Source organism: Chelonia mydas, chromosome 3, assembly GCF_015237465.2.
Source record: "Chelonia mydas isolate rCheMyd1 chromosome 3, rCheMyd1.pri.v2, whole genome shotgun sequence".
Lineage (NCBI taxonomy): Eukaryota > Metazoa > Chordata > Testudines > Cheloniidae > Chelonia > Chelonia mydas.
Genome location: NC_057851.1, coordinates 44,943,355 through 44,955,736, shown reverse-complemented (window position 1 = coordinate 44,955,736; position 12,382 = coordinate 44,943,355). Strand labels below are relative to the sequence as shown.

General features: G+C 41.8%; 1 protein-coding gene across 1 annotated transcript in view; it reads right to left on the bottom strand.

Annotated features, from left to right (window-relative positions):
- Window positions 1-315: 315 nt before the first annotated feature.
- Window positions 316-12,382, bottom strand: part of GFRAL (GDNF family receptor alpha like) — a 44,271-nt gene continuing 32,204 nt past the window's right edge. The window contains exons 9-10 of the mRNA XM_027817414.3: window positions 2,736-2,817; window positions 316-1,703 (exon numbers count right to left, since the gene is read on the bottom strand). Coding sequence (XP_027673215.2) covers window positions 1,631-1,703; window positions 2,736-2,817 — 155 coding nt within the window. The 3' untranslated portion in view covers window positions 316-1,630. The remainder of the gene's footprint in view (window positions 1,704-2,735; window positions 2,818-12,382) is intronic.

The window sequence follows — 12,382 nt, the reverse complement described above, 5'->3', positions numbered from 1 at the left end:
CCTAAACAGCCCCCTCAAGGATTGAGCGCACAACCCTGGGTTTAGCAGGCCAATGCTCAAACCACTGAGCTATCCCTCCACACCTGTAGCTATCACTGCCACATAGACTACATATGTGGTGGCAGTGTCATAGAAATATAGGAACTACAGAAAAATTTGATTTTGTGGAAACCACATTCAAAAAACCATTTCAACATAAAATTACTGTTCAGCTCTATTTATCTATGTGATAAGTTGCAGAGATGTGATAAACTGTATTTATCATGCAACTCTGAACACCTCATCTACACTCTGCTTACTAATCCATCTTTGCTAAAACTAGTACAATTTACCTTAGCAATGTCAAGGAGCTGTCATTTAAAAATAAAATTACCACCAGTTATTAAACAAATTATCTTGGCCTGAGACCTATGCCACTATTCAGTCTTCAGTCAGTTAGGGGGTTAAGGTGTGATATCTTGTTTCCCAAGTGTGCCAGAAACAGGAGCACTTGATAGAAGTAGAACCTGGAAATCTTCCCTGTGGGTGGAGTAGACCTTAAAATCTTGATATTATTACGTACAGAAAAACTAATTTAAAGTTTAGACATTTCTAAAGTGTATTTGTGATTAATTTCTTTCTCAAGGGCTGGACATTTGCACTCATACTGCTAAGGTCATCTGGGTTTGGGGATACAAAAAAAAAATAGTACCAGTAACATTCATAGATTCCAAGGTCAGAAGGTACCTTTGTGATCATCTAGTCCAATGTCCTGTAACACAGACCATAAGAACTTCTCCCACATAATTCCTGGAGCAGATCTTTTAGAAAAAACATCCAATCTTGATTTAAAATGGTCAGTGATGGAGAACCCACCCTTGGTAAATTGTTCTAATAGTTAATTACTCTCACTGTTAAAAATGTACATCTTATTTCTAGTGTAAATTTGCCTCACTTCAACGCCCAGCCATTGGATCATGTTACACATTTCTGTGCTAGATTGAATAGCCCATTGGTAAATATTTGTTCACCATTTAGGTACTTACAGACTGCAATCAGGCTTAACCTTCTTTTTGCCACTCTTAGCCATGTAGCTAGCCCAGATTCATGCAGATATAATATTTTTACCACAAACTATGACAGATGCTCAAATGTAAAATTAAAGATTCTCCAGTGTGCAACTCTGGTCACCCAGAACAGATCATGTAACATATAACAACTCAATGCTGGAGTCACAGATACAAAGGAGCCACCCCAGCAATACACTCTGCTGCTCCAGACACAGGGTTGTCTGAATTAACCATCTAAATGTAAAATTATAGTTGTTGTTCTACCTTTCCATCAGCCAGACGAAGATGAAGAAGATTTTACAATCATATACTGACATTCCAAAACTATGGCACATAGACAGTGCCATATAAATCAATGAGCATGCACAGGTGAGTGAATTAGTGCAGTTTTAACATTTTTTCCATTTGGGAAAGGTTTTGTACATAGAAGTAAATATAAAACTCTTTCATACTCTCAACCACAAAATCCCATCACAAACTAGACTTTATAACATATATTTTATTATGATTTATCCACAACAGGCTGGCTACCAAGAATAGCCTTAAAGAGAGTTTGCCACAATATTGATTATCTATGACTGTTAATGGACCATAAGAATCTCAGATGAATGAACTGGTGAGGGATTTCTTGATGGATATGTTGCTCTGCAGGCTCTGAAAACAGAGAGTGTACATTTATTTAATAGTGCAGTTATGTAGCTTTTGGGTGGAATCCTGGTTTCTTTGAAGTCATTAGCAAAACTCCCACCAACTTCAATGGAACCAGCATTTCAACCCTTATATTTGCGATGAGCATTGTGGTATAAAATCAGTCCCTTCACAGTACTTAATGTACTTTCTTCTAAACTGTTTCTACCCAAGTTTAATCCCATTTTATTTATGCTCTTGACTGATAGTCTCCAGTCAATGCAAACCATATATATGAAAAGAAATAAACTGTATTCCACATATCCTCGACTTGTCTTTTGCATCTTTCTACAAAATTCCTCTTTGATTTCCGTCTCAGAATTTAATAATGAAATTTCACGCAACACCCTACCACTATATCTCTTGCCACCTTTGGTTCTATTCCCCATCCTGTGACATTGTGTGTCTTAAAACCTGGCCATTTAATCTGGCCCAATAAAATGCATCATATTTAACTTGTGTATGTAAACAAACATTTGTGCACTTGACAAAGTTAATGTGTATTTTTTGTTTTGTTGCCACTTTGTAAGATAAAATGTGGTACACCCTTCACTCTGACAATTTGCCACAGAACTCCCATCAACGATGAGACCTGCACTGATAAAAAACTCCACGCATGGGTTTGTGAACATACCCCAAGGTGAATATTCAACCTGTTCATCCCCTGTTTGCCAGGGAAGTATTCCTGCTCTCTCCCAACATTTTGCCCACAGGTTTCACCCTTACCTGAGATGGAAAGGGAAGCTGGAAAATGGAGTCCCTTTTGCTAAGCACAGTGCATTATCGATGTGCACAAAACAGCTTTCCATGCTGAATCTCCTACCTCTGACAGGGTGGAGCAGGTGGGTACCAGCAGGACTAATTCATTCTAGCACTGGGATACATTGTACTGCATTTTAAACACAACTACAAAGGTAGAGTCAAAATGTGAGGAGAGTAACTCTCATCTCTAGAATGCCAATTTCCTAGTACCAAAGATTTGTAACTTTGTCAGATTACCTGGTCTTTAGGAGAGCCACCAGGATTATTCCCAGGATGAGTACTATGCAAGATGTATACGCAATAATATAGATTGTTTCACCTATGGATAAAAAAAATGGAAAATTACACAAGGACTGTATTGTTTTAGTAGTAAGGATTCTTCCCTCTCCTACTGTTGCAAAAGCTTTCACATCTGCCCTGCAATCAGTTGGCAAATATCCACTCCAACAGGATTCCATATAGAGAGAGCTACAACTTACCCCATGTGGAAGTTTATGGTGGTGCAGCATTTGACATCCTGCTAGGTAAGTGGTATTTTTCCATGAGCACATTACACCTGGCTACCTGTTTGATTCCAGGTTGATGTTAAGGTGTTGGTTTTAACCTAAAAAACACTAATGGCCTGGGACCTACCTATCTAATAGACACCCCTCCCCCAGTGGCATGTTACCACAGTTGCAGGGGCACCAGAGCAGGAGCCTCATTGGTATAAAGAATTCATGGGCTGCTGGCAGGGTATTCTCTGTTCAAGCCCCGGGCCTTTGGCATTCTTTCCTTCCCATGAGCCTCTAGCCAACAAATCCCATAAGCATGTATTTAATGTGACTCCTTATGTGCTGACAATTAAATATGTGCATAAGAGATTTGCTTGGATCAGGGCCTGGGTCTGTAAAAGCCTATGTTCAATATTGCTAAACCCAAGCATTGAAAGAGAACACATCAGACCACTACCCAAATCATAAGATTGCTTAAAAATAATGAGATTTAAGAAAATAACCAATTTGGGGTGTTTCTTATTTGCCTTCTGCTTTCATAGGCATTTTTGATTTTTTTGGATGAAAAAATTCACTTTTTTTTTCATTTTTTTCATCAAAGAAATCCAAAAATTAGTCATAACTGAACGGTTATCATGAAATAGTTCAATTTTGACACAAAAAAAAATTTGGAAAAAATATTTGGTTAAAAATTTTCAGTTATCGCTACTGGTAAAACCACAGCATCGTTAACCTTAAGGTCATACTGCAAGGCCTAGCTGTTCTCCCTGGCTTCCGAGAAATGGGGGATTTGGGAGTCTGAGTAGTGGCAGGGTACTCTTCAGTGGGGCAGAGGAGTGCTTGAAGGGCTTAAACTTCAGTCCATATGTTTGCTGTGGACTGGGTGTTTAATTGCTGCTTTTAAAAAAAGTTGTCAAGGGTGTCCAGAGCCTGGGATAGACATTCTTTTTCTTTACAGTATAAACTGAAAAAATATATCTATTGGATATACACACACACACACACATCCTCCCCCATAAATATACTTTAAAGTGAAGTCAGATTCAATATATATGTACAATAAACAAATGAAAAAGCACAATAAGAGGGGAAGAAACTGATATTAAAGAAATATGTGGTTAAGTTTCCACACAGAGCTCTCACACTATGTCCCCACTCACTGTCTACTAATGGGCAGACAGGTATATCATTGAAATTAAAACAAGTTATGGAACTGGACTAGATGACCTCCTGAGGTCCCTTCCAACCCTGATATTTTATGATTCTATGATCTTAGGATGACTGACGGCAACTTTTCACATCATGAACAGCAAATGAAAATGTCATAGATTATGCATATGTGCTGGTTCCAGCCCCTACTCCATGAAGAAATAATAGTCTCAGTTTCAATAAATATTATACTCTGGTATCTGCAACCTTGTATGTGTAGTATAGGTGGGATAAAGTTGCAAATCTGGTTTATGACTGTAGGTTGGTGTCGCCAGCCATACTGGGAAGGTGAGTGAAGTAAGTACAGGGATTTCTATTCTGTATGTGGAAAGTGAATGGCATAGATTGCATTTACTAGTTCACAGTTGAATGGTGGACAGGGGAGGGTAAAACGTCAGATGTTCTGATCTCAGCTATTAGGTGTTTGGAGTAATGTAAGTACCTACATAGACCTAGCGCTGAGTGACCTTTTTTGGCCAAAAAATGCAGAATTCATGTCAAATTTGCCGAATTGTTTGAGTTGAAAAAGATTCTGAAAAATCTGACTGTTTCATTTCAACATTTTTGAAAGGAAACGCTGCGATTTTCTGAGTCAAAACAGTTTTGTTTGACCTCAAATGATTCTTTTCAGACTTTTCAGCACAGCCAGCAAACCAAAAAAACCCATTATTTGCACAGCTTTACAGAGATCGACCATTTCCTGACTCATTACAGGAGGCAGGGCTGTGACTGACGAGGGGGAGGGATAGCTCACTGGTTTGAGCATTGGCCTGCTAAATGCAGGGTTGTGAGTTCAATCCTTGAGGGGGCGATTTGGGATCTGGGGAAAAATTGGGGATTGGTCCTGCTTTGAGCAGGGGGTTGGACTAGATGACCTCCTGAGGTCCCTTCCAACCCTGATATTCTATGATTCTATGGGTCTGCTGCCCTGTGAAATGTTGGTATCTCTAATCACAACATGCTGGTGGAGTGGGAGAGAGTCTAGTCTGTAGCTCCCTTACTGTGGTTGTGTGGTAATTCACAGGGCACTTCTGCCATGGGCTACAGACTTTTCCCAGCCGTCCCCTTGCACGCTTCCTGTTTATAGTGTGGGAGAGAACAGTGGCAGTATGTAGACTATATAGGAAGTATAGGTAGAGTTGGTTGTATAGACGTAAGAAGACATCTGACAGCAGAAAGAGGCTGGGAGAGGAAATGAGTTTTTCCAGTGCATGGAACCAATCCTCAATGGTATTATTAGTGTGTGTAAAGTTGCTTATATTTGTGTACATGAGAGGATGATCTTGAATATTCATTGGACATATTAGTGTTTATGAGGGGTCCTCACAAGTTGTCTCAGTGTCATCCCCCCCACATTTATAAAGAATGAAGTTCACAATGTTTTATAATTTACAAATTAAAGTCAGTGAAGCTGAACTAATCTCAGTTCCCACAACATCTGCCCTACTTATAAACCATGTCAATTGCTTGTTTGTCTGGATGCTCACCACTGCAGAACTGCACATTAGAAAACAACTGAAATCTCTGTACACTAATAGCAAAATAATATTAATTTGCCAAGCACCGTTTTTATGGTTTCCGAAAGAAATAAATCAGATTTCTGCATTCTTAACTTCCCCTCTTTACAAAACATCTTTTGCACCCAAAGCTCTGGATTGAGCAAAGTAAAATTTTATCTTCACATGAATATTTTTTTCAGATTAAACAGTAATCACGAATATCTTAAATGATCTGGATCTACAACACTGTGGAGGACAATTTGCATAGGTTAATGTATCAGCCATGCCAGTGAAACTGTATTTCAACAAAGTGTGTCTGCTGGTGGGCAGTAACAACTTTTCATAAATTGTTTTTTGGGGGGAATGTTTTAAATTCAGATACAATGGGTGAATTCCTGACTCCATTGAGATCAATAGAAAAACTCCCATTGACTTCAGTGGCACAATGATTTCACCCAGTATGTACCATGATAGTGGGGTAAAGACTCATTTTGAAGCTTTGTTAGCTGTATAGAATATACATAATGTTGTAATTGCTTTTAAGGAAGTATGGGATTAAGTCAATGTGTTTTAATAATAACAACATGTGTAGTATATATGGAGCAAGAAAAACTTGCCCTCTTATCACCACAGAAAAGTTAAAAATTCAGTACAAGACAGGTAAGAAAATTAACAAGGGTCCAGTACCATGAAGTTAAATGTGAAATTACTGCAACCCATATGGCATGAAAGAATTTTCTTTACCACCCTAAAATACTGTTGCTAGACAGTGCAGGGTCTGGAAAGCCCCAGACTTGTACTGCTGTTTGCACCTGAGGGGACACCTATGCGTGCAGGTGTAATGTCTCAAACAGAGTTGTCTGCTTGTGGAGTCACTGTAGGGGAACAGTCTCCAAACTGCACAGTATGGTTGAAATGCTGGTAAATTAAAAACTGCCCAGGCTGGTGATAAGTATTGTGTGGTGGCTGATGAGGAACACTTCTGACATGGACCCAGGGAGTGTTATATTAATTGGACTATGTTCTGTTTCACAACTACATTTCTTGTGGTTATAAAGGGAAAGATTTTTATATTTTGTACCAGCTTTTTATAATGTAATTAAAATAAAAGCATAGTTAAAATTACTGAAGGATGCTTTAAAGGTAGAGGAATATTATCATGTGGGATTACACGCTGGTGGGCTATACCAAAGGAGGCGAACGTGCATCCCCGGTTCAAACTTTAAGCCTATTATTAATGGTGGTTCAAATGATTACAGCTACTGTGGTCTTGAGAATGTGTTGCTGGAGAGCAAACTTTAAAAAGAAAGCCCCAAAAAACCAGAAACATAATGCAAATGAAACAAATGCTAATATAAAAAAGTAAAACAAAAGCAGTGGAATGTAGGCCTTGTTTGACATGAGTTATTGGACATGGGTGAGGCTCATTTTTTGGGAGACAGGATTAGGGAAGTAAATGGATCAACAGGCAGGAAGCAGAATGTCTGTACTAGCTAAGATAAGGGGGAACACCCAAGGAACCATTTACAATGGACAAGATCACAACAGATAAGATAAGCCTGGAAAGCAAGATGACATATAGAGTACATCCTGCATGGGCAGTGTAGGGACAGAACACGCAATACAGAAATTCCTGCAGAGTAACCAAGCCAAACCGAAAACATCTGTAAATGTATTTGAAGGAAGAGGTTTGCTGTGTAACTATGTATGTGTGACACACCCTATACCCACCGCCTACATTTGAGTGTGATCAACTCAGTGTGGCTTTGCAGTATGCCAAATAAAGGAACCTGAGTGATGAGACTGGAGTTGAACTAAGCTCTTGGGGAACTGAGTGAAAACAACATCTACACAGCAAATCCCCCACCCAAAGCAGTGAGTCTAGTGTAGAGATACCCACAGAGTCTTGGTCGATTGACTTGGGCTTGCGCTGTGGGGCTAGAAATAGCAGCGTAATTGTGCCCGGTTAGGCTAGAGTCCGGGCTCTGAAACCCAGCAAGAGAGGAGGGTCTCAGAGCCCAGGCTCCAGGCTGACCCCAACCACCTACACACTTATTTTTAGCCCGTCAGCGTTAAGCTCGAGTCAGTTGACCCAGGCTCTGAGGGTACCTCTACACTGCAATAAAAGATCCGTGGCATGGCCTCGCCTGGCCCGGGTCAGCTGATTCAAGCTTGCGGGGCTCAGGCTGCAGGACTAAAAATTGCAGCGTAGATGTAACGCTGGCAGACCCCAGTCTGTGGTGGGCCGAATTGAACCTGGGACTTTTGGAGCTTAGGGCATGAGCCTCCACTGCATGAGCTAAAAGCCATATGGCTGTTAGCTAAGGCCATAGAGCAGACTCATTAATCTCTCTCTAAGTGGTCTCCGTGCCACTTGATGAGACAGAACACCACACTCAGGAGGTGTGTGGGTTATATAGACATTCAGGCTCGGGCTGGGGCTCTGGAATCTAGTGAGGGGATGGGTCTCAGAGCCCAAGCTCCAGTCCAAGCTTGAGTATCTACACTGCAATTTTTAGCCCCTCAGCCTCAGCCCTGTGAGCCCAAGCCAATTGACCTGGGCTCTGAGACTTCTGCTGCAGTGTACACGTACCCTGAGACTCACTGCCATGGTGGGTTTTGGTTGGTTTTTTTTTGCAGTGTAGATGTACCTTTGGTCAATTATAAGGATTTGGGCACTTGACTATTGCCTGCCTAGGCACTTCCACTGCATCTTCTGCTATTCTTATTCAGTTTTCAGAAATCTCAGCAGAGTTGCTCAGGCAGGTGGCGGGTGAGAGCAACTCGGGCCACCCAACTCTTTCCTATTCTGGTTCGAAGGAAGCCAGAATGTATTAATTTTAAAGTGCAGTCTGTTGGGACTGTAGACACTAGGTCAGTAGTTAAAATCCCAGGGCAGTCCCAACATAACCAGAACCATTGGTAACTGTGCACAGACAGTCTGGAGAGTAGCTTTCAACTTTATTCAACCTAACTCAGGCTGTGTCTACTCTGCGCACCTTACGGCAGCACAGCTGTGCCATAAGGTAAGCAGCGTAGCCGCTCTTTGTCGGCGGGAGAGAGCTCTCCCACCGACAAAATAAAACCACCCCCAACGAGGGTTTTACCAACGAAAGGGCAGAGTAGATGGCCTCAGATGAGATTCTTCCTCTTCCTGGGTCCTTTCCTGATCTCCCTCTCAGAAACTAGACAAGCCATTTACAACACACACTTTGCTTCTCTACAAAAGAAAAAGGACACTAAACTATCTAAACTACCACATGCCACAAGGGGCCTCAACAGTGGTTCCCTTAACCCAGCCAGCAATATTGTTAATCTATCCAACTATACTCTTAGCCCAGCAGAAGAATCTGTCCTATCTTGGGGCCTCTCCTTCTGCCCTTCCACCCCCACGAACATGATACAGTTCTTGTGGTGACCTAGAATCCTATTTTCGACATCTCTGACTCAAGGAATATTTCCAACACACCTCTGAACAACATACTAACTCACAGAGACCTTCCTACGAAGACTACAAAAAGAAAGATTATGGGTGGACTCTTCCTGAAGGTCGAAACAACAGACTGGACTTCTACATAGAATGCTTCCGCCGATGTGCATGGGCTGAAATTGTGGAAAAGCAACATCACTTGCCCCATAACCTCAGCCGTGGAGAGCACAATGCCATCCACAGCCTCAGAAACAACTCTGACATCATAATCAAAAAGGCTGACAAAGGAGGTGCTGTCATCATGAATAGGTTGGCATATGAACAAGAGGCAGCTCTCCAACACCACTTTATATAAGCCATTACCCTCTGATCCCACTGAGGATTACCAAAAGAAACTATACCATCAGCTCAAGAAACTCTCTGAAAAAGCACAAGAACAAATCCTCCCAGACACACCCCTAGAACCCCGACCATGGGTATTCTATCTGCTACCCGAGATCCATAAACCTGGAAATCCTGGACGCCCCATCATCTCAGGCATTGGCACTCTGACAGCAGGATTGTCTGGCTATGTAGACTCCCTCCTCAGGCCCCACGCTACCAGCACTTCCAGCTATCTTCGAGACACCACTGACTTCCTGAGGAAACTACAATCCATCGGTGATCTTCCTGAAAACATCCTGGCCACTATGGATGTAGAAACCCTCTACACCAACATTCCACACAAAGATGGACTACAAGCCGTTAGGAACAGTATCCATGATAATGTCACGGCAAACCGGGTGGTTGAACTTTGTGACTTTGTCCTCACCCATAACTATTTCACATTTGGGGACAATGTATACCTTCAAATCAGCGGCACTGCTATGGGTACCCGCATGGCCCCACAGTATGCCAACATTTTTATGGCTGACTTAGAACAACGCTTCCTCAGCTCTCGTCCCCTAATGCCCCTACTCTACTTGCGCTACATTGATGACATCTTCATCATCTGGACCCATGGAAAAGAAGCCCTTGAGGAATTCCACCATGATTTCAACAATTTCCATCCCACCATCAACCTCAGCCTGAACCAGTCCACACAAGAGATCCACTTCCTGGACACTACGGTGCTAATAAGCGATGGTCACATAAACACCACCCTATACCGGAAACCTACTGACCACTATGCCTACCTACATGCCTCCAGCTTTCATCCAGACCATACCACACGATCCATTGTCTACAGCCAAGCTCTACGATACAACCGCATTTGCTCCAACCCCTCAGAAAGAGACAAACACCTACAAGATCTCTATCAAGTATTCTTACAACTACAATACCCACCTGCTGAAGTGAAGAAACAGATTGACAGAGCCAGAAGAATACTCAGAAATTACCTACTACAGGACAGGACCAACAAAGAAAATAACAGAATGCCACTAGCCATCACCTTCAGCCCCCAACTAAAACCTCTCCAACGCATCATCAAGGATCTACAACCTATCCTGAAGGATGACCCATCACTTTCACAGATCTTGGGAGATAGGCCAGTCCTTACTTACAGACAGCCCCCCAACCTGAAGCAAATACTCACCAGCAACCACACACCACACAACAAAACCACTAACCCAGGAACCTATCCTTGCAACAAAGCCCATGACCAACTGTGTCCACATATCTATTCAGGAGGCACCATTATAGGGCCTAATCACATTAGCCACACTATCAGAGGCTCGTTCACCTGCACATCTACCAATGTGATATATGCCATCATGTGCCAGCAATGCCCCTCTGCCATGCACATTGGCCAAACTGGACAGTCTCTACGTAAAAGAATTAATGGACACAAATCAGACGTCAAGAATTATAACATTCCAAAACCAGTCGGAGAACACTTCAATCTCTTTGGACACTCGATTAGAGACCTAAAAGTGGCAATTCTTCAACAAAAAAACTTCAAAAAACAGATTCCAACGAGAGACTGCTGAATTGGAATTAATTTGCAAACTGGACACAATTGACTTAGGCTTGAATAAAGACTGGGAGTGGATGCGTCATTACACAAAGTAAAACTATTTCCCCTTGTTTATTTCCCCTCCTACTGTTCTTGTCAACTGCTGGAAATGGCCCACCTTGATTATCACTACAAAAGGTGTCCCCCCGCCCCCGCTCTCCTGCTGGTAATAGCTCACCTTTCCTGATCACGCTTGTTACAGTCTGTATGGTAACACCCATTGTTTCATGTTCTCTGTGTATATAAAATCTCCCCACTATATTTTCCACTGTATGCATCCAATGAAGTGAGCTGTAGCTCATGAAAGCTTATGCTCTAATAAATTTGTTAGTCTCTAAGGTGCCACAAGTCCTCCTTTTCTTTTCTTTGTACATAGGGCATTTGCTGCTCAGTTAGCATTAGAACCAACATCATTGCTGGAGGGTGAAAACTGAAGCAGTGTCAAGCAGTCTGCAGGAGTTCCAGTCATCCCAGTGGATGGATGGGGAAAGGCAAAAGCTACCAAACTGTGGGATTCTATGGGCAGGTGTGGTCCGAGCCTTATTTATAAAGTCCTATAACAAAGCTGTTTATCTGATTGCCACCAGATTTATTGACTAGATAGGTTATTGGGAAGCAGCAGAGGTATGTTCTCACTTAATTTCTCACTTACTTATGGGGATTAGGTTAAAAGAAAAGTGTTCCTTGAATTAAACAGGATAAATCCTGGCAATATGGAAGTATTTTAACAACAAAAGTTTCAAAAAGCACCCTGTGATTTTAAAGTCCATCTCTTACTTTATAAGGAAAACATTCACTGATTCCCTCTCTCTAGACTGAATCACCTTTCCATATTACAGTTTGTCGTGAAACAGAGATGAATGAGCTAAGTGTTACTATTCAGGGCCTCCTACAAAGTCCCTTGAAGTCAATTGCAAGACTTCCACTGACTTCAGTAGGCTTTTAATCAGGCCTTTGGTTGGTTACTGATTGCATGCTCTCTGCTCCAGAGAGCTTGGGGAAGAGGGTGGATATATCCCCTCCAGCCCCCTGTGGCACCTTATTGACTAACAGATGTATTGGAACATAAGCTTTCGTGGGTGAATACCCACTTCATTGGATGCATGCAGTGGGTATTCACCCACGAAAGCTTATGCTCCAATACATCTGTTAGTCTAAAAGTGGCAAAGAGTCCTGTGGCACCTTATACAGATCCAGACTAACACGGCTACCCCTCTGATACTTTTCATCCATGAATCTTTAAAGACTTAAAGTAG